A 25,101-nucleotide genomic window follows, 5' to 3' on the forward strand; every position below is an offset into this window, starting at 1 on the left:
GCATTGGGTTGCATCTGGGTCCAAACAAGGTCTACATGTTTCATTTGGTGAATGTGCGTCTTAAGGCTCTTGTGATCTACAGTTGTCTCCCACCTTCTTTTAGCCATGGATTTGTTGAAGAACCTGGGCCAGTCGTCCTCTGTGCTTTCTGCTCGGAGAAACTGGCTCTGGGTGGGGGCGTGGCTGGTGGGAGTGTGGACAGGTTTATCACTTCTGGGACGTTCTGTGTTAGCACATATTAACGACCAAAAAAACTGCACATTGTTGACCCAGAAACATCTAAGAACCCATCGTAAAGGAGAGTCCAATGTGTAAGCAGGCTTTGTGCACAAGGATTTTAATCTGTGTTGTCCATAGCAGTGAAAGAAATTGGATGCGGTTTAACTAGCGAACAGGGGTTCATTGAATTAAAGTATATTCAAATAATGGAACACAGGCAGCTATTAAAATTATACCTATTCAGAGTATTTAATGATGGAGGGGGAATACCATACAATGGTAAGTGAAAAAAGCTGGTCATAAACTTGAACATGTTGTGTGGTCTTAGCTATTTAAAAACAGGCGAGTGCAAAAACCCTGGAAGGAAACACCCTCCCGAAATGTTAGCGGTTTTTGCCTCAAAGTGGCAGAACTGTGAAGGCTGCTAGGGTCCTAACACGCGGGTGTTTCCACCAGTCCCTGATGACTTTTACAATGGGATTGTTAAAGCTCGAAGAAGAGGACTGTGGGGGAGGGGTGTTCGTGGGGGCGAGTGAGAAAGGAGAGACGGAGACGTGAGCACGCCGTACTTCACCCTGGGACGTCACTAATGCAGGCTGATCGCCCTCGACTGTCAGGAACCTGTGAGGAATGGGAATGGATGCCCTGGTTCCTGAGCTAAGGGTTTCAAAGCACAGTGGGGACAGTCAAGGGAGTATCCACTCTGGAGAGTCTTTGGGGTCATTTCAAATCTCAGAGTCCCGCAAGACAGTGGGTGAGAGGGGCATCCAAGCCGCTGTGCTATGTTTTCATCTCTCTCTCTCTCTCTCTGTTTGCTCACGAATAAAATGGGCATCACAGTACCTACGCCTTGGGTTGTTGTGAGGATTAAATGAATTAATACACGTAAAACTTTACCTTGTGTATAGTACACGCTCGATCAATTAGGTATGTAGAGTTATTTTGCAGAAGAGGCTCAGAGAGGGCTAAGGGTTTGCTCAAGGTCACACAGCTCCCAGGAGTCGAGTTGGGTGAGTCTCACTGTCTGGACTTTCCACCTTTGTTGTCAGCACTCTCCACAACCACCTGTTTTCAGACACGATCCAGAAGTTGAACAGCAAATCCCACAGTGGTCCCAGTGAGGTCATTCCATTTCTAAGGTCATTTGACAAATAATTACCAAGAGCCTATTATCTGCTGGGTGCAGGCGACACAGCAGCAGTTAGATATTAGGTAGATACTAAGGGTGTTTTGGGAAGTTCCTTTTGTTCTTTAAGGGACTTGATGGCATTCAGCAAGTATGTGCTGAGTGTCTTCTTGGTGCCAGATCTCGTGCTGGACACGGGGCACCCAGAGGTATCTCGGGATTGGGCTGACCCAGGAGCGGCCCTAGTCTAGAGCGGCTGAGGGACTGCACACAACTGAGCTTCAAGTCAGGTGGCCCTGGCACCAAATCAGACATCAGCAGAGGCTAGTGGAAATACAAAAGAAAGAGAGATGAATTCTGTCTGAAAAATGCAATGGGGGAGGGCTTCATGGAGGAGGTGACCATGGAACTGGGCCTTGAAGGCTATCCAGGGATTTGAAAAGCCAGAAAGGAGGCTGAGGAGAAGACGTAAAAGCATATGGTATGTCTGAGGATGGGCTGTGTGTTAGCTGCACAGCTGGGGGGTGGGGGGGGAGGGGATGGCTCTAGAGTGGGGAAAAGGCGCCGGAAGGGCCAGAAGGACAGGTCGCGGCAGAGGCTGATAGAGCTACGGAACGTGGGAAAGCATTCAGTGACATGCTGTCCCTGGGGAGCTGCAGCTGAAACCAGGTTGTGAGACTTTGTTTTCCCTGCAGGTGGGAGTGGAGGCTGAGGGCTCTGGCCTGGGCTGGGGCTCCAACATCGACTCCAGCTCTGGTGACGAGGGGTGCGGTGAGGAGCTGTTAAAAGTAAGTGTGAAGGCTGACAGGGCCTGCCATCTGGGTGGCCTTCACAATGACACCAGATGAAACCAGGCTGGCTGCCGTCCATCACTGTTGAGGCTGAGGGTGGGATCCTGGGAGTTCATCGTATTTTTCCCTCTTTATATATTTTTGTATATATTGTCCATGTTGATTGCTTTTGTTTTGTTTTAAGTGAGGGTAAACCTAATCTTACATTCAGGACCTCCACTTTGCCACCTGCCTCCTTTCTGGGCAGCCTTCTCCAGGAGGTGTGTCCGTGGCCTTCACCTCTACCAGTAGGCTTCTACCTCTGACCCCTTACCCATTACAGAGACCTACTGGCCTCTTGTCTAGGTGGCATTTCACTTTGGCTTCCGGACTCTTGAAATCCACCTGCCCTGAGGTGACCCCCTGACTACCTGTCCATACCACTATGCCCTCGGGTGTTTCTTGCTTCTCTGGCCTCCTGCCCAAGGCCAGGCCCCCACTGGTCTGCCTCTCAGTCGCCCCCCAGGGAACACCTCCCTCCCCCAGCTGCAGCTGGCACCATTACCCCTGAGCCACAGCCTCAGCTCCATCTCTTCCTCTGTGCCCCTCTTCCTGTGTGCTGAATGCCCACACAGATGGCTCCACTCAGCTGCCCCTATGCCCACTGGTCCTGGCAGGATCGGACAGGTTTAGGGTTCACTGCACGGGTTCTCCAGGCTGATGGGATCGGCCAACCCGGACAGAGGATAAAGAGACTAGCGCAGTGCAGGAAGCTTTCTGACGACAAGAGTCAGCACAAAGGGCAGATTTTGACTGACTTCTTGATTACTCAGAAAACTAAATTAACCAGAGCATCTCTGAGAATTCCAGTGAATTGGGTTTTTATTGTATACCTACACCTAAGGAAAAAACACGATCTAGTGTGCTCAGAAAGACCTGGATTCCAATGCCAGCTCTTCTGCCACGTGGGAACACTGTTCTCTACTTGTAGGGTTGTCGTAAGCAGTGGAGAGAATGCATAGAACATATATGCTCAGTGTATACTTGCATTTATCACCTTCCCTGTTGTTTCTTAACAGACTGTCTCTTTTTAGGGTCCCCCAGGCCTCCCAGGCCCCACAGGCCCACCTGGCTTACCTGGGATTCCAGGAAAACCAGGAACTGATGTTTTCACGGGACCCCCTGGATCCCCTGGAGAAGACGGAGCTGCTGGCGAACCTGGGCCCCCGGTGAGCCACTGAAGTCATGTCTCCTCTCTGTGGCCACAGGTCTTCCTTTAGGCAGGGAGGAACACACAGATTGCAGTGCCCAGCACCAGCCTGAGCTCACGACGGGGAGCGAGCAGCTAGCTATGTTTGTAAACAAAAATCCTCAGCCAAGTCATTGCTAAGGCTCTTCTGAGAAAGAGCAGAAGAAAAACATCATCCTACACATCGTTCTGCTGCTTTATCTCAATCAGAAGAGGAAATGCAGACTCGTGTGGAATCTTAGAGTCGTAGGACGTCCGTCCGTGCGGGGCCTGGGGTGGGAGCCCCTTTCAGGCCGTCTCGTCCGACCCTGCCCCTGATTCCCCCACAGAAGAGAAAACGTGACCGTCGTCTGCAGGTGTTCAGCTTCTCCTGGCCCAGGCCTGGCATCCACCACGCACCTGGTCCAAGGATCTCACCTGTGGGGTCCTCCCAGGCCTGGCCTCTTTTTCCAGGGAGGGTTTGTACGGTACTTGGTTCTCACCAAGGATGTCGTGGGCTGATTGTCATTGATGTTCCCCAGGGCCCTGAGGGACAGCCTGGACGTGATGGAGCCTCTGGCCTTCCCGGGATGAAAGGGGAGAAGGTATGAGGAACGTGTGAGCCCCCAGGCCCACCCTGCCCCTCTCTGACCTCTAAGTCTGACCTGGCCTGTTCTGTGAATGACCCTCTCTAATCCCCATGTCTCCATCTGGGGCTCTTTATGCCACATCCGAACTCAGCATCCTCCTGCATGTCCCCAGCTTCAGTGAGTGGCACTGCCCCCGACCCACTCTCACTTGGACTCAGAAACAGAGACTGCTCCAGCTCCTCCTTCCTCTCCTTTTCCAGCCACGATCTGTCCGTTGCCAAGGCTGGCCAACCTGACGTCCACAGCTCTCGCCTCTCTGTCCATCCTGGTCCGACATCCATCTCTCCTTGCCCACACTGCGGCATCAGGCTCCTCCCCGGTACCCTGTGCTCCCCCCTACAGTCCCGCCCCCACCCTACAGCCCAGGCCACTTCCTACAGTGGGTTCTCACTGCCTTCTCTGAGGAAAAAATATCCAGGTCTTTCCACAGCCTCCAGGACAAAACCCTAACTACAAGCAGACCCCCAAGGCCCTTTTTGACCCGCCTTTCTAGCTCCATCTCCCACACGGCCTGCGGCCCTATCGAAATGCTCTGGGCATGCTCTCCCTCCACAGCCTCCTGGCCTTTGCACACAGTTTTCTCTGCCTCGGATGTCCTTTCCCTCTGCTCATCTCAAGGCCCCTGTGAGCTATGTTCCCTGGGAAGCTCTCCCAGATTCCTTCTGAGCAGAAAGCACGCCTCCTGTCTCCACTTCCCATCAGCACAGCATTTATTCTGCAACAGCGCTAAAGCGATTAGCTTACCTTTCCGCTCCCTACCGCCACCCTGACGAACACAAAGTGACATTATTGCCTGTGAGTCCCAAAAACCTAGCCCAGGCCCCCCCTTTGATGAATGAGTGCAGTTCTGTCATGCACCATTTCAGTCTCCCATTCCCGGAGGCTTGCGTGCCTTCACTCTCGGCATCCTCTGCAAGCCTGCCTGCCTGTCTCCTGTCTGTGTGCCTTTGCTGGCTCTAGGGGTGGGGTTCCTGCCTCTCCAGTGGTCCCAGACTGGTGGAGGAGATAAGCCACGTCCTGGGAAGGAGGACAGTAAAGATAAGGTCAGCCTCCTGGCCTCGAAGGCCTGAGTTCCACTGGGGCTTCAGGGGAAGGCGAGTCTCTCCCGGCTGGGATGGGGGGCAGGGACTCCTGTCTGCCCTACCTGGACGAAGCTGTGGAAAATTCCTAGATACCACCATCCTCACTGAACTGATTTTCCAGTTTCCGTCAGCTTGCAAGTGTGTGTATTTTAATTGAAGCAGTAACTGGATTTTCGTGGAAAGCTCATTTCTCAGAAAAAAAAAAAGAAACAACTGTCAGCTTTATAGAACTCATTTTACATGTACCAGCTCTTTCAGAAGAAATTAAATTTTGCAGGAAACACCATAGACCTACACTCCTCTTCCCTGCTTGTACCAGCTTCTCCCACCCCCGCCCCTTCCCCCCCCCACCCCCACACACTCGTCTGGCACTTGAAAATACCCACGCCCATATCCGCACACACACGCTGGCACAGGCACACGGTGGCTGCTGGGAGAAGCAGCCATGCTTGCCCTGAGGAACCGTGGGAGACGAGTCACATTTTCCCCCCTGAAGTTTGCTACCAGTTTGCTGATTTGTTGCACTGTGTATGTCTATGATGCTGTCTGGTGAGGTAAAAGCAGAAGCGAGCACTACCAGAACTTGGAAATTTGCATCCGGAGAGCTCAAGGGGAACCTTGCCCATGACATTTACACCCCACCCCCCCAACAAAGAGGTAAAGCCAAGGAGTGTGGAGCATGGTCTGGATGTAAAATAATAAAATCGTGCTAAAGAGAAGGAAGCATCTCAGGGATATAATGCAACAAAAGATCCAAGTTCCTATGTCTCGAGGACATCTGATCCTCGAGTCCCCGCCATAATATCTCTTCTTCAGCTTGCACACCTCCATGGATGAGGGACTCATCGCCTGCCCAGGCAGTGCCTTCCGTGGACACTTGTAGGGAGGCCTTTCCTCATGCTGCGAGGAAATGGGCCTCTGTTCTCACCTGCAGGGCATGTAGACCGGTTTAGGTGGTCTTCTGAAATAGGGGTTTCCCCCAAAGGTCCAGCTTCTGGGGCTGGTATAAACGCTGTCATATGTAACCACTCTTACAAATGTGGGGTTGCCATCACATGTGGATGTCAGTGAGAACCTACCAAGCAGATAATTCCATGTTGAGTTCCATGACACACGTGTCCCTTACTTTATTTTCCTCAAACTAAGATGAGCAGCTAGCTGATTCTGAGATCTTGAGCACGCAAGGGAGGGGTGAGGAGTAGCCCACTTCCTCAGACACGGGATGCTTCTGGAAAGAGCACCGAAGGACCTGCTGGAGACGGACCTCCGGACCATTCCTTCCAGCTTTTTGCACCACAGATTCTGCCACTGAGGTCTGCAGCACCTACCTAGGACTAACTGTGTCCTTCTTCTCCTTCTCTTGTAATCTGAATCATTCGTGGTCGTCTTCGGTCTCAGCAGGCGCCCGGGCATCCAGGTGGAAAAGAGTTTGTGCTTTGAGATTCTCTTCAGTGCCCGGAATTGCTGGGCTTTGAGTCGTCTCACTGAGCTGCCGAAATGTCAGTGTTTGCCTTGTGAAAACCAGCTACGTAAGAGGAATGCAAATAAATCATGGCTTTCGCCCCTTTCTCCCAGTAATGCCGGCTTGACCTGGGGCAGTTCTCTAAACCTCGTGTGATAAAGAACAGGGTCCTGCTCCAGCGGTCAGGGGCTCTTAACTAGGGTCCAGCCGTGGGTTTAGAGCTTGTAACAATTGATTCCAAGTGAACATTCTAGTCATTGGCCCGATTTCCCATTTTATGTCTTATTTCGACATCGGATATGTTTGGTGTGAGACCTGAATTATAGGCCTCCGTAAAACTAAATAAACTACGGTCGCTGGCAATTGTGGCATATTAAAGTTATTGGTATAAGAAACACCACGAGCAAAACCAACAGGCAGCCGCAGGCAATTAGTTGTGCTGTCTCAGAAACCACAACAAGGGGGAATAATCCATGTATTAATATTTATTAACTTTTCTGATGTTCCTGTATGACGAAGTCTAACCGTGTCCGTAGCAAACTCAGCTACCGTAACGAGCTGAAATCTCGCACGGATTCTAAACCGTGACTTTGCAGCATGCAGACTCCCTCCTTCCAGCTGCTGCTTCCTCCCGGGTGTGTCTGTCCTGTGACCGGTCTCTCCACACCACATCCCCGCAGCCAGGCTTGCGGTCGTGCCGGCTGGAGTGCTGAGGCCGTGCCTGGTCTCAGCGCACCGTGCTCTCACTGAGCTCGGAAGCACAGCTCTGCCACCACCATTGGGGGGCTGCGGCGTCTTTGCCGAGCCTTTGGACTGGGGCTTCCACTTTTCACTCTCCCTGTTCGTGTGAATTCCAATGAGAAGAAATCTTCCGTCCCCAAGCCGACCTGCTCATATTCCAAAACAGCAGCTGCAGAGTCTGTGAGCCAGGGGAGTGGGCCCGGATACTGTCTCTTTGTGTAGTTCCTGTCCTCAGGTGTGTCTCTTCTGTCACTCAGCCCTTCCGCAGGGTTCGTTCCTCCCACGGTTGTGTATTTTTATTGTTAAGATCTCTGCTCGATTCTTTTCCATAACCTCTGGTCTCATTTCACAAGAGTGCGCCCTGGTTTCATGACCATAATACACACCCCCTTTCCTCCCTGAGAACAGATCTCATGTACTTCAGGTGCAGCTTGGACTGTGCCCCTAATGCTGTTTCCTCAGGCCTCCATTCCATCATCGATGCCATTGTCTCTCATAGTGTTGTCTTCCCTCGGATGTGTGGTGTTTCTTGCTTGTGCATTTGCTTTCAGCATCGGAGTTCCTCATTGCTCTGTCTTCTGCGTATGTTTTTACAGATTGTTGGGAGTTGGGCAGTAGCTCCTTCTGGGACATGCAGGTTCTGGGAAGAGGATGGGGCATAGGATGTGCTATCAGGCAGGCACCTCAACAGCTGATCAGCTGGTCTTGTGAGGTTTGGGGTACCCGAGACCTCCCAGCGTTCCCTGGCCCCTGGGGCTCTGCCCCATCCTTTTGCTCCAGGAAAGAACAACTACTGTCCTTGTACTAGCTGCGGGGCTGGGGGGAGGGGAGATGGGCAGGGCTCCGTGGCTGTGCCCTGCTCCGGAATTCCATCCCATCTCCCTGTCCGAGCCACAACCCCCTCCTGGACGTGGCTTCCACCTCCGCTTTGCCTGATACTTCCCTCCCCTGGTTTCTCTCCATGGCTGAAGCTTCTGGCTTCAGCTTCCCATCTGTTTTCCCTTTGCCTCCTTCACCACTTCAGGTTCAACATGACTCTCCACTCTGAGCGTGACTCCTATGGAACTATCCACTCTGTCATTTCTATGGAATGGGTATAGACAAGGAAGCCTCACAGGGGGAAATGGGACTTGGGAGAAGGCCACAGACACAGATGGCAGGCACTTCGAGGTCAGGCGTCAGGGCCTTCTGGGTCCTGCAGTCAGCCTGCAACTGCTGACTCCTTCCCTCGAGGGTGCTTTTGGGGTTTTCTCAGTGATTCTCCAGCTGGGGGCCCCCAGCTGCAGCCCCCTGATGTAGGACAGTGTCTCCTGTGGCTGACTACTCCTGAGCACCAGCCCCTCTTGGTCCTCCCCTCTGCCCAGAGCTCACAACTGGCTCCTTTCTGCGGGATCCACATCTAACCTGACCTGGGGCCCCCGCTGGGGAGCGGCACGCATCCCGCTTTAATGCAACACATCGCCGCCCCCGCCGCATTCTGGGGCTACTTGGTCTTTAGATTTTTCTCAGAAGAGAGTCAGTCATCACTCTACATACCTCCAAAAGTCTAGTGAACACATACCAAGTTCCAGAAGCCCCTTCCTTTGGCTTTGAATGGGGGATGCGCCCCTTTACTTCCATCATAGGAGGGGCGGGGACAGGGGCCGCCCAGAACACTGTCACCCCTCCAAGGGAATTCTTCCTCTGCCATCTCTCCATGGTTAGTCACTCTTCAACTCCTTTTTGCTCTCCAAGTAGGTGATGAGCGAAGAGCTGAAAAATGGGTTTCACAAGCTTTCTGCCCAACTTGCCCAGCAAACTGACAATCCCTGAAATGCGCTCGGCTTTGAGACATCAGTCAAAACCAAGAAGGAAGAGTCCTATTTAAATATCCTGTTGCTTAAGACTCCATAATTGTACATTTTCTTCTGCACGTACCTAATGAGCTATGTTAATTAGCTTTTGTTTGTTTGTTTGTTTGTTTTTCAGGGAGCAAGAGGGCCTAATGGTTCAGCTGGTGAAAAGGTAAAAAGAAAGAGCAAAGCATTTTCCTCCTCCCTCCGCTCTCTCCGGGTTGACTATAATTGGACTGTTGGGCTGGAGTTCAGTGTATGGAGCAGAGAGGAGGGCGGAACAGCTGAAGTTTTCTCCTCCCTCCCTGCTCCACACAAATGCACTCAAAGGACTGCCTCGGCCTGTCAAGTGCAATGTCAATTAGCCAGACAGCTGTTTCTGTACCATCAAGCAGTACCGACCAGAGAATTCATCAATCTAATTAAGTGGAAATGATTTTCGGACTTGGGGTATGTGGTATTCTTTCCATGAGTGAACCCAGGGCTGGGTGGTCAGCCTGTCCTCTTCCCTACAGGGTGACCCCGGTCACAGAGGCTCACCGGGACCCCCAGGGAAAAACGGACAAGCTGGCACTCCTGGGACCATGGGACCCCCAGGGCCTCCCGGACCCCCAGGCCCCCCAGGCCCTGGATGTGCACTGGGACCTGAATCTGAGGTACTTTCACCCTTTACGTGGTTGAAGGACAGTGTGCCCCAAGGGTGACTGGGAAGGCCAGGACAATGAGCGCCGGTCTGAGGGCCGGGGCTGCGCTGATTCCCACCAAGCTCCAGCTCCCCAGACCACACCTGGCATAAGTAGGTGCTCGGGAATTGGATCTGAAATTCCCTTTCTTCTTCCTTCCCTAGGATACCGAAGGCTCCGGAAGCGTCATGCTGCAGCATGGACCCAGACTCTCTGGAACAGTAGCTTCAGTTGTAGGTTGACTTCTGAAACCTTCATTCTGAGGAGTGTCATGCTGTCATGCTACAGTGAGGAGGCTGCGGTGCCATCGCGGCTCTGCTACTTTCAGTGTCACTGTCTCTGTGCCTCCCGTGCCCGGCTGTGCCGGGGGACGCTAGGCGCTCTTTACAATGTGTTTCTTTGGGAAGTGGCACAGAAGTCTTGCACAAAACACCCTGTGGGAAAACTTGAAGATCGTCTTTCTCTCTCTCTCTCTCTCTCTCTCTCTCTCTCTGCAGCCCCTCGCCACCCAGCATCTCTGCTCCGTTGCCTCCTGCTTGCTGCCCCATCCCATACTCACAGTTTGACCCCTGTCCAAGCCCACGCTCCTGACAGGTGCCCCTCCCCTCTGCGTCCAGCCCCGGGGAGGTTGGACATGCTGTCCATCTTCTGCTGTGATACCTGGACCTCATTCTCTTTGTCCCATGGCACCCAGAGCTGAGCACCTGGGCCAGGAGGAGCCTCATCCCGCTCGGGGGAGCACACAACCCCCTCCACGATTGGCTAGGAGGAGCTTCCCCATCCCCCAGAGGCAGAGAACTCTGAGATTTAGGGCCAAGAGCACACTCACCCTGTGCTGGGAGAGGACCTCTGGTGCCCTTGCTCTCTGCTGGGTGTCCCTTCTAACTCTGGGAGGGGAACTTACCCCTCATCTCCTGCTTCCCTTGCCCGGGACAAAATCCATGTGAGAGTGTATAGAGAGATGGTGAGATCCAAGGATAGAGAGAGAGTGAGCAAAGTGAAGAGAAAAAAAAACAAAGTTATCTGTTTATTTTGCCAGGGCCCCAAAGGAGAAAAAGGAGAGCCGGGACTCAAGGTGAGGTCACAGGTCTGAGGTGGGGTGCAGACTGTCCAGCCTGGTGGTGGGGGTGTTGTGCACGTGCAGTGAATTGTTCCCCCCCCACTGTTGTTTCCAGGGTGAAAGAGGGATGGATGGAGTCAGCGCTGTGGGACCCCCTGGGCCCAGGGGGCCACCCGGGCGCATCGAAGTCTTGTCTAGCGTGAGTATCATCCGGGTCAGAATGTGGCTATTTACTTTCTGCCTTTGCTGAAGGGGAAAGAAGGCTGTCCACAGCTTCGAGGCCTTTGGGGTTGGTGGTTATCCAAGAGACATGTAGCCGGCGTCTGGCTTTGGAGTTTCCGTCTGCGGGCGTGCTCGACCTGTCTGTGTCTACCCTGGTACCACTGTTCTCTCACGCGGTGCTTCCAGAACACTCTCTTCTGGTTGGCAGCATTCATCGTCACGAGAATGCCTGTAACAGAGAAACAAAGGAACATAAATGGGGATATGAGGGAGGAAAGACTATCTGGGATATGATAAATCAAGAAGACTTTCTGGAGGAAGTGACTTTGAGCAGGCACTTGAATGCTAAGAATGATTTCCCTACATCAGCACGGAGGAACAAGACTTTGGAATTCAGGTGGCAGGGCACTCTGATGCAAAACGCAGAATAAAAAAAGTGTGTGTGTCCAAAGCACAGGGAGCTAGTGGGCATGGGGCTGTGTAGAGAGTGATGGAAATTCGTAAAGAAGACTGGCATGCGGGCTGGGAGCAGGCCATGGTCCACTTAATATTAGGGCCTCACAGTTGTGAAAAACTGTGGCCCTTCTGAGAGAAATGATCTCATATGGTAGATGACAGACAGTCAAAACATCCCAAATGATTTTTAAAAAGATAGCCAAAGTAAAAAATATCTCATATATATATATATATATATATATATATATGAAATACCATATATATATATGATTAAAAATATCATGTGTGGGAAGGGTGCAGTGAAATGGACGCTCTCACATGCTTTGGTGGAATGCAAAGTGCATGACCCTTTACACAGCTTTCTGGCCACTTGGGAGCCTGTGCCCCCAAACTCCACGTGGGAAGATTTCCATTCTCTAGGGTTGAGTGAAAAAAGCAAAGTGAAGAATAATACACACAGCCTGACACCATTCCTGTGAGGTCACCACATGAAGTACGGCATAGGGAATGTAGTCAATGACACTGCAATGTCCGGTGTCAGATGGGCACTAGGCTTATTGGGATGCCACTCTGTAAGTTACATAAATGTCTAATCACTGTGCCGCACACCTGAAACTACCCTAATGTTGTATGTTAACTGTAATTTAAAAATGAAAAAATTTAAAATAAAATAATTACATGGACTTGCATATGCATATATTCACACACCAATGCTATAAGCTTTCTGTGAACATATATATACATACGTACACATATATAATTTTTAAAGAGAAGGCATTCATATAGTAGGCAATGTTTAAGACTGATTGAAAGAAGAAGGTAACAAGGCGGCTCTGAGCTACTTCCTAAGCAGTGGGAGCAATGGGTGTGGGCTGGCCGTGGGTGTAGGGTGTCATCAGCCTGCCTAGGTTCTGCCACGCTGGCTGACTTTAATTAAAGCCTCGCTGCCAGGAACATGGTGGGACACGTGCCACCTCTGTCCCCTTGTCCGGTTTTTCCCTTTTCAGTCTTTGATCAACAACATCACTCACGGATTCATGAACCTCTCGGACATTCCTGAGCTCGTTGGGCCTCCGGTGAGTATCCGCAGCTGCCCTAGACTGAGGTTCCCGCCCAGATGCCCCTGTTGAAACTGGGCCGGGTTGGTGTGCAAATCCTTCTAGCTTCTGAAGCCTAGAGCTAGACTACATCAAAGTAGAATGGAAAGAGAACTTTGCATTTCTGAGAAGTTGCTATCGCATTCACTTGATCACGCAGGGAGTTTTGTCCAATGCTGTGGAAGCTTCCAGTCCCACGCATCAGACATGTGAGCAGTGGAAATCAGAGAATCAGAAGTAATAAACCGATGGATGTCTGTGCAGAGCTTTTGGCCTGCTTTTACCCACATGATCTCATTTCACAGAATAGCGAGAGCCTAGAGAGACCCACCCTCATGCTAGTGGACAAACTGGCACTTGAAGAGGCTGCATGACTTGCTTCAGTCTTTCTAGCCTCTTTGTAGACATCAGGAACACGCTAAGAAGCTGCATTATTTCTGCAAGTCCGCACAGTCAGTCCATGGCACAAGAAGACCTGAGAGGAGGGAAGCTTCCTCCCCCAGCCTGTGCAGTCAACCCCGCTGCATCTTCCAGTGCCTGCTCATGACAGCCGGGGAGAGGGAAGAGCTCTCACTGTAGGAGTCTTGGGGTTGCAGCCCCATCTCTGCCACATGCCACTGAGCCTCTGAGCCTCTTCTCTGACAATACCTCACCAGTTTGGGGGCGCTTATAAAGAAGTGGATGTGAAACAGCTTTGCAAACCATGGCACTGTGTGTAGGCCAATGGGGAAATTAAGGCTTGTCATTCTACAGCTGAGTAGTCCAGCTGTCTGCGGGGGCCACCCACTCCTGCAGTCCCCAGTGAGGTTGGCCTGGACCCCCAGTGTCTTTGTCAGGGCCTCTGCAGATAGCCCTGGGAGGTCCTCTAGAGCTGGTTTCTCCTGCTGCTGAGCGACCTCCATTGGCAGGTCATCGCACTGTGTCTTCTGTACTGTATGTCATGGGGGCCCCTTTCCTTGATTTCTACCATAATCACCTCCAGTAATTAAACCCTGCAGCAAACCAGCCAACAAGCAAAAGTCCGTTCACAGAGGGTCTTGGTTTTGCCCAAACTATTAGAGGGCTAGGGTGGGTCGATACTAAAGCAGAACACAGATAGCCCACAGTTGGAGATTCGGCATCTCCGTTCTAATAGTGCCTGGGCCTTGTCTGCCTCCATCGCTGTGCCCCACCTCTAGAATCCTCCTTCCTCCCCAACGCCTGTCCTCTTCAGCAAACCCAGGCCCCTTATTCCACCCAGAGAAAAGACCTGAGTCTCACCCACATGCCCCCACTCCCACCCTCAAACACTCCAGAACACCCTTTGTCCCCATTCCTCAGAGTTTAGGAACCTGTTTTCTGAGAGTGTTTGCTGAAGTCTCATCGCCCCGCCCCCTGAGGTTTCAGACACTGAGTGATTTCATGGAGGGGGAGGAGGCAGTGGCCACTTACAGTGCAGACAGGTCTGGCTCTGGGGGGCGGGGGCTCTGGGCGTCTGGGCACAGTTTCTGGCTCTGCCACTGACCAGCTGTGTGACAATGCACACAGTTCTGTCCTCTCCCGGACCTCCACCTCCTCTTCTGCAAAATGGACCATGAGCCCCACCGTGTGGGAATATGCTTCAGCCTTTGGGAGGTGCTGGGAGGGGTGGGCCCCTGAGGTGCAGCGCTCCTGACAGGTCTGGATTTGACCCTAAACCACCCATTTTGTCTTTGTTGTGTCACAGGGCCCAGAGGGCATGCCTGGGCTGCCCGGGTTTCCAGTAAGTACCACAGTGGCCGCCTTCCCTCTGTGCCCCTCGGCCATGCTCACTCTGTTTCTTACGCCTGGAATGCTGCTCTCCATCCCGGTGACCGAGCTCTGGCACCACGTTGTCCATGATGCCCTTCCCCGTTGTCCCCTGCCTGGAATGGTCCCTCCCTCTGTTCCGTCCCATTCGGCTTTACTTTCTCCTCTGCTGTGGCCCTTTTCTGCCTTTAGTAACAGTTGTTTGTGTCCTTGTCTTTTTGCCTCGACTGCCCTGTGACCACCTTGTGGAGGGTTGGGGCTTACTCACCTCTCTCCACCCAAGGGCCAACCCATCGGCGGGGGTGGGTAAGACAAGCATTTCAAGTAGATACAGTGGTAAGATCCTGCAGAGCGAGGAGGGTGGCGGTGGAGGCTGGGGGGAAGGGAAGCACAGACTAGACATCCAATAATTAATCATCTGTGTGCCCCACACTCTGGGGCTTCCACCGTGGAGGGGAAAGTGCATTTCTGTGAAGAAAGTGCTCTAAGGTATCTCGCCCTTTAACCCAGAAGGCAAGACGGACTTGTGAGAAGTCAAGCAGCAGTAGTGTCGGAATGCCTTTTGGGGCAGATGCTGGCTCAGTGAGTCACACCTAGTGTCTGCTGGAGTTGAGAAGAGGTGGCCTTTGGGAGCGCAGAATTGGGCTGTACGAGGGGGTGGATGGGCATTCGTGCAGGAGGAATGGCGTGAACAGACGTGCAAAGGCAGCAGGAGATGCAGAGAGGGTGCGGGAAGAGGCTCACCCCCAGGAGCGTGGTGGGGGGAGTGGAAGGTGCAGTGCTGAGGCTGCCAGGATGGGTTTGGGTCTCGAGCCAGGATGTCTAGATACCAGCCCACAGGGAGTGGGGAGCCAGAGCAGGGGCGAGAGTCGTGGGAGGTGGATAGTGGGGGGAGGTGGGCCACAGCGTTGCCTGGGAGACCCCCCGGGAGGCAGAGCAGCGAGATCAGGTTCTTTCCACAGTGCCCATCAGAGGAAACCCAAGTTCAAAGGGGCGTGGGGTTCAGTGCCGTCTTCCTTCCCTCAACACAATTTCCAGACCACTTAAATCTGGGAAATACCATGACTCTTCCTACTAGGAAAATGGCACTCTTTATTCTTTGACTTTTGGGGAAAAAACCCAACAACTTCTATTTAGATAAAGCACTTCAATTTTAACAACCAAATGCTCTCCAATGATTCCTCCCAGGGCCCCAGAGGACAGAAAGGTGACACCGGTGTACCTGGATTTCCTGGGCTGAAGGGAGAACAGGTAGGAGGGGCCCAGGTGTCTGGGTGGGGTCAGGCTCCAGCGTTGACTGAACATTTCAAATGGGCTGAAAGTAGCTATTCACTTTTTAAAAAACTTTTGAGACATAATTCACATACCATAAAATCCACTCCTTTGAACTACAAAATTCATCGATGTTTTTTAGTATATTCACAAAGTTGCACAACCATTGCCACTACCTCATTACGGAACGTTTTCATCTTGCCCAAAAGAAACTCCGCTTTCTGTTAGCGGTCACTCTTCAGCTGTTCGCTTTCACGATCCCCAGGTTCCTGCAGATGAAGGCAGTTGCGGGTGGGGAAACTGATTATCATTGTAGTTTGAAAAAAGAGCTCAACCAACACCCCCTTGAACTCGGCTACCGCACATGCTGTACTTTGTCTCACTGGCCCTGGGGCACCCCCGTGAGTGTCTGTGTCCCTGCGGGCAGACTCAGCCCATGCCATTTTCACTGCCCCAGTGCTTAGCGCAGGGCCTGGCACACACACTGCGCTCCAACTTCGGTCTGCCAGATCGAAGAAGGTCCAGTTAATGGCCGTCCGAGTCCAGAGTCTTTGGGATTAATATCTGGTATGAAGAGCACATCCTGGGAATGTCCAGAGCTCTGAACTGACCTTTGTACCCTGCACGTGTGCCCCTTAGAATTAACTTACCGGGTGTGTTTATAGAGAAGGGAGAGCAGTGGCATCCACACACAGATTGCAGAGACGCGCAGTGCACGCATTTATTCATCCATCTGTTTGTGGAGTCATCCGTCTTCTCTCCATTCCCTAAGATAATAGCAGCCAGGTTCCCATACCGGGCTCTGGGATCTAGAGATGAGATAAGAGGGATAGGCATGCAAAGATCCAGCAGAAGGTGTGGTCACTGCTGTGAGGGAGGTCTGTGCAAGCCAGAGGAAGCAACTGCTAAGCCTGCCTTGGGGAGTCAAGGAGGGTGGGGTGTCTCTAAGAGGAGGGAGGGATACGGAGTGTTAGGCTTCTCTCGTTCCTCCCTCCCCCAGCCATTCTGCACTAGCCCCAAGGCAGAGAAGCACGGGGGCTGACATCCAGTGTCTCTTGGACCACAGTTCCAGGAGGCAGAGGGTTCAGTGTGCAGGGAAAAGAGGTCTAAGTTTGGTGCCACATGGGGTGATGTCTTGGGATATTTTTTTTTGCTGCCAGGGGCCTATGAGATGGGAGGGGGCCTGGCCAAGCAAGAGTGGCTCTTGCTTCAAGCACTTTGTTTTCCATGTGATGAGGTCAGAAGGATCTAAAGGGACCTTCGTGTCATCCCCTCCCCTAATCCCCTGCCGCCTTGAACACTGGGTTGGGCACCCAGGCAGCTCTGCTCCAGTCCTAACAGAAAACTCGCTTTCTCCTGCTCTGCCTCTAACGCCTTTGTACTCGCTTCTTCTCGCTGCTGGCGTGCTCAGGACTGCCTTTCCTCACCAGCGGAGTGGTAAGATCCTAATTCCAGGTGTGGGCTTAGCGGGGCAGAGAGAAGAGGCTGCTGCGCTTGCTTTGGCTGCTGCTGGCCCCCACTGAAGGGAGACGGGAGCATGGTCCAGCCCAGTTCCCCAGGGGTCAGCATGGGGCTCCGGGGCCCCAGACTGATATAGAAGGTTCCTCTCCCTGGCCTTTGCTCATGTGCCTTCTGGTTTAGTAGATGGCTCTGCTGAGGACAGGATCCTATGTCCCTGCCACCAGGCTGCCCGTCGGCCCTGTGTCCCAACACCTGAGAAACTTTGCCTGGTCCAGTTTGCGCAGGAGCCTGGAGTTGGGAGGCAAAGCTTACAAGGAGACATGGGTTCCTTTGTTGAGAGAGGCCTCTAGTGTTCCCACCTTCATCTCTTTCCCAATTTCAGTTGTTTTAACAAGAATAAAGGCTCTCGGTGGGAACAGATCTCAAACTGAGTTGTTAGGAAAACAAATACATTAGGAGTCAGAGGTTCCTGGAAGGGTGCTGTGCAGCAAGAGGTGGGGGGCACCTTGCTGGGCTGGTTCCCGGAGAAAGAGGCTGTGGATCCATCAGCAGTGGGGGCCCTGGGGAGCTGGTGTGGAGGGAGGGCAGGGTCCCAGCCCATGACAGTGCATGGGGGGAGCAGCCCAGAGAACGTTCGGTCACCTGGGAGGCTGTTATTCTAACATGGGTCTTGTGTGAGCCACGCTGTGGGGTTGGAGGGGTGGGATACAGGCAACAGAAGCCACGGCAGGGAGACCGAGAGGCCTCGGTGAGCCTCCGGATACGGTGGCCAGAAGGGGCCCGACCTCACTGAAAGGTTCTCTGAATTGCAGGGCGAGAAGGGAGAGCCGGGCGCCATCCTGACGGGGGATGTTCCCCTGGAAAGGCTGAGGGGGCAAAAGGTAATGACATTCCGGGACCCTGGAGGCACACGTCCTCGTCAGTACCCCATCTCTGTTTCTGCCGCGAGCTGTGTGCCTCCGAGTGACAAATCTGCATCTCCCTGTTTCAGGGTGAGCCTGGAATGCACGGAGCGCCCGGACCGATGGTAAGCGCAGCGTCTCCCTGCAGGCCGGGCTGGGGTTGGAAGCGTTTCTCATACTTTGGTTGGACTGAGTTGTCCCAGTTGTGCAAATGAAAAGGATGTGGCAGGATGTGTGTGTCTTGGGGCAAGCTAAGTGCCATGAAATAAAAATCTCAGTGGCTAACACAATGGCAGCTTAGCGCTCACTCATAAAGTCCACTGTGGATGTTCCTGGAGCGGGGGGGCATTCCCTCCAAGAAGTGAGGGGTCCAGGATGCAGGTGGCCTGTGACTCCACCATCTTTTCTTTTAAAGATGTTATTGGTTTTTAGAGAGAGGGGAAGGGAGGGAGAGAGGAAGAAAAACATTGAGGTGAGAGTGAAACATCAGTTGCCTCTTATACATCCGACTGGGGACTGGCCCGCAACTCTGGCATGTGCCCTGACTGAGAATTGAACTGGTGATCTTTCGCTTTGCGGGATGATGCCCAAACAACTGAACCACACCGGTCAGGGTTGACTCTACTGCTTTGTGGAGTTAGGGCCACACTGGCATCTTCTGGTTGGGAGGCCAAGGTTGAGGAGGGGGGAAGAGATCATAGAAAGTGATGAGCATCACTTCTAGCACATTCTACTGGCCAGAACTCAGATGCCCAGGTGGGTAGGGCCTTAGAAATATGGTTTAGCCGTGTGTCCAGGAAGGAGAAGAGAACCGGATGGTGGGGAGCATTGACGGTTATATCATAGGTCTTGCCAGCTACAGGTTGCCCTGCCCAGGGAACTCCTCAAAGGAACCCCAGAAAGTTGCTTTGGGCTTTATGGGTTCTGGATGTGGATCCGCTGCTCACTGGCTATGAAGCCTTGGGCAAGTCCCCTTCCCTGTCTCGCCTTTTTCTTCCTGTTTGCAAGCGGGCTCGTTGAGTTAGTACCAGATGACGTGGTAGCACGCTTCTTGCCTTACTTCTCAGGAGTCTGTAACTCATTTGGACTGCTGAACGGTTCTTAAGCTCCCAGTTCTCCCCAGGATGAACCTTGAACTTCTCTGTCACACATTTCTCCCCAAAGAACATAGAAAACTCGAGTGGAACACCCACCGTGTGTGAGACACTGTGCTGATATTTCACACAGCTCGCTCATCTCACCCTCCTCGCCCTCAGAGGCGGATATCAGACCAGGAAACTGAGGCCGGTGAGGTTAAGGAACCTGCCCATTGTTTCATGCCCTGTAAGCGGCCTAGCAGGGATTTGAACCCAGCCTGTCAGACTGTGCCAGTCAGTCCAGGTTCTCCCTGCCACACCCCACGGCCTCCAGTAAGCATCTTCATTCTAAAACATGTTAGGCTACAGCACTGCCCATAGGGGTTGTTTGGCTGAAGCTGGATCTCAGGCCTGGAGAGGAAGGGCCTCACAGTGCTCTAACCGGCCCCTGCCCTTGAGGAATAGCCTGTAGCATCCAAGGGGCATTCCTTCACAGGACCCGAGGAGACCTTCGGTCTCTCAAGTCAGGCAGAATGGGTACCCTGGAGAGGGGCCACTGAGGGCTAAGGCAGACTGGGAGAGTCCTGCCTTAGCCCCTTAGCTAATATCCCGTACCCTGGGAAACACCAGTAGTTAGCAGTGCTGGCCACAGTCTGCTGCAGATGGCCATGCAGCCCCATAGCCCCGCTTGTGCACAGCTTGCCAAGCACAGACAGCAGGGGACACCTTCTTTGATTTGCATAAAGGTGCCATACTGGCCAGCTGTGGCCCTCGTGAGTCATGTAGCTTATAATTCCCTCACAAACTCACTAGGCCCGTGTTATCCATGGCCCGTGGACCAGCATCTGCATCAGCTGGGAGCTTGTCAGACGTGCAGAGCTTTAGGCCCCACCCCCCAGACCCACAGGATCTGCATTTTGACAAGTCCCCAGTGACACTGATGCACCTTGACACCTTAGGAGGCTCTGAACAAGAACGTACCACCTAGTAGCCTGCGTCCTGTGAACTCCTTCTGTCCTTGCTTTTCTTTACCTAAGAGGGACATAGTCTGGGTACTTTACACACAGGGCCCATTTCAACTCATTCTTGAACTGCCATTTCCCAGGGCCTGAGTATCTCTGTTAATGGCAGAGGAAGAAGGGCCCCAGGCTTCCGCCAGCCATTCCCCAGGAGACTGGGCAGACTGGGCAGGAGGGAAGGTGTGGCCTGGTGGTAGAGCTTGCTCTGTGCGAGGTGTGCTTGCACGCATCCCAGATGCCAGAAGGCACGAGGGGTCCTGCAGGAGGCCAGAACAGGGCAGTGGGAGCATGTGGACGTAGCAAGCCAGCCCTGGAATGAATAAGATCCTGGAGTCAGGGACCTCTCTGGAGAACGTGGGTGCCAGGCCAAGACTCCGGTCCTTAGGGACAGGCAGGAACAAGGCAGAAACTAGATCCTGGAGCAGGTGATCAGGACGGGCTGGCCTGAGGGGCGAGGCAAGGGTGCTTCATTGTCACCACCGCCCACAAGGGCAGATGTGCCCCCCCCATCTCCCTGGCCCTGGAGTTTCTGCTCTCTTCTGATCTGGTCGGTGTTTGTTTTGCCTCCAGGGGCCCAAAGGACCACCAGGACACAAAGGAGAATTTGGCTTCCCTGGACGACCTGTAGGTGTTGGTGCTCCTCGGACTGGATGTAAGAGAGGACATGTGGGCCAGGCTGGCCGGTGGGCAGTGGGTTTATTAAGGCATCTTCTGTGGGTTTCAGGGTCGCCCGGGACTGAATGGCCTCAAGGGCGTCAAAGGAGATCGGGGGATCATGATGCCGGTGAGTGCCACAGCCCCTGCCCCAGCCCTACACTGCCCTGGGGACAGAGCCGAGAGGCCAGTGTCCAGAGGACGGGGGAGAGAGTGCCAGGGCTGGTGAGCGGGGCTTGTGGACAGAATGTTCAAGAATGCTTTTCTTCTTCCCCCATTGCCACTTCCCAATGTCCTGCAGCCCAGCCCAGTGCCCCAGCTCACTCTCGGGGGGGTGCGTGCCCCCAAGAGCACCTGAGTGGAGCGGGGCATAAACTTCCTCATCCAGACCCCTGAGAGAGGGTGGGAGACCGCCGTGTGTGTGTACTCAGGAAACCTGGTTTCCAATCCCAGGTCTTCTGACTCGGGTGACTGCCCTTCGTGACACAGTCCCAGGGGTTTTGCACATCAGCAGGGGCTTTGTAAATGCTTGTGAGTGAAGAGCAGAGGTTGATCAGCCATGTAGCTGGGACCTCACAGGATGGCAGACACAGGGGGCACCAGCAGGGGCCAGACACTGCACAGAGGCTTTTAAGGACAGTATCTCAGTCTTGAGAATAAGTGCTGTGAGAGATCCTTAGTGGGGCCCTTGTTTTGCTCAAGAGGAAATGGGGGCCTATAGACGTTAAGTGACTCATTGAAGGTCACCAAGCTAAGACGCAAATGCAGCTCTAAGTCCGAGGCTGCTTTGATTTGCACCACGCTGGACATACATTTGCATGTCCAGGAACCCAGAACAGCAATTTCACTGAAGCTTCAGGGAACTAACTCAGTCATCAGGCCTGCTGGAGCTGCTGGGAAAAGCAGGCAGTGCTGCCTTCACTTAGGATGGTCAGCGAGGCTGCTGAGCGGGCTAGACTCCTTACGCCTGCGGCCGGAGCCCCACCCCTCCGGCTGCAACATCCTACTCAGGATCCAGTGTCAAGGAGGAAGCGTTGCATGGTATTAAGGCCAGACTGGCCTGGCTTTGAAAATGACTCTGCTACCTAGCGAGAGTTTTGCATTTACTTTTGCATTTAGGAGCACTCTTCAAGGTACCCTATCACCTGAAGGACCCCAGCCTCACTTGCCGCTCTGTGCTAGGGATGTGCTCATGGAGAGAGAGGTGGCGGACTCAGTACCGGCCTAGCACTGCCCTTGCAGTCAGAATCTGGGTTCCAATCTCAGTTCTGCCACAAATTTCTGTGTGGCCTTCAGCAGGTCACTTCTCTTCTCTGGGCCTCACTATCCCCATTTGTAAACCAGAGATGACACTTGTTGCTCTGCCATCTTCCATGTGGCTTGTTGGGAGGATGCAACGAGGTCATATATGGGGTCTGTCTGGAAACGGTCCCGCCATGGTTAATATAAAGAGGATGGTTTGAGCAGTATCAACGTCAACGTGACCTGGCAGCCAAGGAGAGGGGACTGGGATGCACATGGGGGAACAATGATGACTCCACTGTACTAGTCAGTGGGGGCGGTAGACGCCATGGACTGAGCGTGTGTACTGTGATCATCACATTCAAAATGACTGAGTGAGTACAGCTCCGAGTCTGCAGCAAATGTTGCGTTGAGCTTTAACATCCCTCCTCGGAAACTACTCAAATGATCCAGAAGGCCACAGCTATGGGCAACTGGTGTCATCACACCGATGCATGTGCTCGTGCATCAGGTCTCATGCAGAGTTTTTTGGTTAAATATCAAATCACCCAGGTGACTCAGCCCCCCTCCAGTTCAGATTTGGTGCCCTGTGACTTCTGGCTTTTCCCAAAACTAAAATCTTTGAAAGGGAAGAGATTTCAGACTGTTGACGAGATTCAGGAGAATGTGACAGGGCAGCTGATGGCGACTGGGAGAACTGTGTGAGGTCCCCTTTGAAGAAGACTGAGGCATAAATATATGGTGTTTCTTGTATCTTGTGTCTTCTTCAGTCAAGGCCTCTGTTTTTCATATTACACGGCTGGACACGTTCTGGACAGACCTCATATGCAGACAAACTCTATGGAAAGGCCTGGCTTACCCATGAGAGAAATTAGTTGGCTTTAGAGGACCCTCTTTTCCGCGTTGTGTCCCCCAAACCTGGGGAAAGCATCCTGCAGCTGCCTCTGCATTCACAACCACCTGGACTCAGGAATGGCCTTTCTTTGTTCCCCTCAGGGCCCACCTGGCTTACCTGGTCCTCCAGGCCCCCCTGGACCACCTGGAGCTGTGGTTAACATCAAAGGCGTAAGTGGGGGGGGGGGGAGGGGGCAGAGCCTTTGTCGGGGAGCGGCACCAGACTGACCTAAGCCCGAGTCAGACGTCCCGATGGCCTCACTTCTCTTGTTCTCACTCCCCTTTTCCCACAGGCTGTCTTCCCCATACCAGCCCGGCCGCACTGCAAAACCCCCGTAAGTAACATGCAGGCACCGCCACAGAGAGCAGGCGATCCAGTCTTTGTCTTGAGCCCTTTCTACCCATCAGTGTCCTCTTCGATGCCTTCTATCATTTATGTATAGACCCTTAAGCGGCTAGAAGCTTCTAGATAACAGACCTCGGCAATGAAACATACCAGATCTTCTAAGGGGCACAGGCTGAAAGTGTTTCTTTTAATGCAGTCGAAAATCAGTATCTTTTGTTATTTAATCTATATTAGGTTCATGCTTGGAACAGTATAATTAGGAAAAATAGACATCTTTAAAATATAGATGAGACCAAAAAAAAAAAACCCAGCCATTCCAAGCAATGCTCTTTGCACTGGGAACTTCGGGCTAAAATCTGTAACTGCGCTGGCATTTGCCAGCTGTCATCACTGCCCAGCACACAGCCCGGGAGGCGGATTCTCTCCTCCTCCTCTAATGAAGAGGCAGACTGTGACTCACACAAGCTCACGGGCTTGTCCAGGGTCACAGGACCACTGAGCTGAGACTATTACTTGGGTCCCCTGAACCCCAGGCAGCAAGTACAAGCGCTGTGATGCCGAGGGGTCAGGCATGTGACTGGTCACCCAGCCAGTCGGTGGCACTGTGCCTTAGGTCTCACCCGTGTTAGGAGAGTCCTGCATCTGTGGGGACCCAGGAGAGCTGGGCCCCGCCGTGGGCAGGAGCACCCGTCACACAACCATGCTGAACCATTCCCTCATTCATTCGACACATACTGACTGAGTCCTAACCCAGCACCAAGTACTCTGGTAGGCCCTGGGGGTACAGCGAGGAACTAGACAGGGCTGGTCTCTGTTCTCAGAAGCTTGCAAATTACAATTTAGAAACAGCCCTTAAAAATAAATTCATCAACTCTCTTACAAGATTCTTTGATGTGGGTTCACCACTGATGTCTGTTGGGAGTGGCGATGAGGCTCAGGTCAGAGGTTCTACACTGACACCGTTTGGCTGTGCGTTTGCCTAGACAACGGTCCATGTCTCAGCGCTGAGGCACCCAAGTCTGCCGCCCAGGCCCTGAGAACTCTGGCTGGGAAGGCAGAGGACAGGACTCACCTGTGTAAGGTGAGCAAGGGGCCTGCTGGCTCCCAGATCTACATGGGGACAACAGCCCTCCAGGTCACATTTCTGTTGGTGGCCTGGAGGGAATCATAAAATACCGGTGCTGGAGGGCCCCTCCGGAGTGGTGGCTGCATCCCACCTCCTACGGTGCAGAAGGGGAGACTGCAGCCCTGAGAGGCAAAGGCCCCTCCGGGTCCCGCCACGAGGGAGGGCCCAGGAGGCCTCCCAGATCACACCATGACGGGTTTCCAAGGCACCGACCATGGGACAGCACTGGACGAACTTGGGACTACTGTAAAAAGTGCAACCGCAATTGCCATGACACTGGATTTGGACCCTTTGCTGTAGCCACGGCCTTTGGGGGTCATGAGGTTACTTAAAAGAAGCCAAAGATGAGATCAGAGCATTTTTGCTGAGTTTCTGATGTCGTGCTGCTGGACACCACAGAGGCTGGGCCCTCCACATTTCTTGACCAGCTCTCAGAATGGGCACTTGAAAAAGAAGCGCTTCCTTCCACATCCAGCATTTCACAAGCCCCTTCGGATTTGAGCTCCTGTCCCGCCATCACGATTCACAACTCCTGCCTGGAGTGGAGGGACTTTCTCCACAGAGCTGCAGGATAGCAGCCTGGTGCTGCTGCCTTCATCCTTAACTTAGACATGTTTTCCCTGGAGGATTCCCCACCCCCAGCCCCCGGGACCCCCGGGCAATCCTGGCACTGGAGCTTATTCTAACTCCACATACCAACTGGGCAGAGGGGGC

The 25,101-nt window shown here is 53.0% G+C and overlaps 1 protein-coding gene across 3 annotated transcripts in view; it reads left to right on the top strand.

The window, feature by feature from the left end:
* Positions 1 to 25,101, top strand: part of COL15A1 (collagen type XV alpha 1 chain) — a 95,644-nt gene that overhangs the window by 52,130 nt on the left and 18,413 nt on the right. For all 3 annotated transcript variants that reach the window (XM_036021966.1, XM_036021968.1, XM_036021967.1), the window contains 17 exons: positions 2,041 to 2,133; positions 3,210 to 3,344; positions 3,886 to 3,948; positions 9,247 to 9,282; positions 9,626 to 9,766; positions 9,958 to 10,026; positions 10,833 to 10,868; positions 10,969 to 11,052; positions 12,539 to 12,607; positions 14,334 to 14,369; positions 15,584 to 15,646; positions 17,941 to 18,009; positions 18,120 to 18,155; positions 20,696 to 20,749; positions 20,850 to 20,909; positions 23,018 to 23,086; positions 23,209 to 23,250. In XM_036021966.1, coding sequence (XP_035877859.1) covers positions 2,041 to 2,133; positions 3,210 to 3,344; positions 3,886 to 3,948; positions 9,247 to 9,282; positions 9,626 to 9,766; positions 9,958 to 10,026; positions 10,833 to 10,868; positions 10,969 to 11,052; positions 12,539 to 12,607; positions 14,334 to 14,369; positions 15,584 to 15,646; positions 17,941 to 18,009; positions 18,120 to 18,155; positions 20,696 to 20,749; positions 20,850 to 20,909; positions 23,018 to 23,086; positions 23,209 to 23,250 — 1,155 coding nt within the window. The remainder of the gene's footprint in view (positions 1 to 2,040; positions 2,134 to 3,209; positions 3,345 to 3,885; positions 3,949 to 9,246; positions 9,283 to 9,625; positions 9,767 to 9,957; positions 10,027 to 10,832; positions 10,869 to 10,968; positions 11,053 to 12,538; positions 12,608 to 14,333; positions 14,370 to 15,583; positions 15,647 to 17,940; positions 18,010 to 18,119; positions 18,156 to 20,695; positions 20,750 to 20,849; positions 20,910 to 23,017; positions 23,087 to 23,208; positions 23,251 to 25,101) is intronic.

This window comes from Phyllostomus discolor, chromosome 3 (genome assembly GCF_004126475.2).
Source record: "Phyllostomus discolor isolate MPI-MPIP mPhyDis1 chromosome 3, mPhyDis1.pri.v3, whole genome shotgun sequence".
NCBI lineage: Eukaryota > Metazoa > Chordata > Mammalia > Chiroptera > Phyllostomidae > Phyllostomus > Phyllostomus discolor.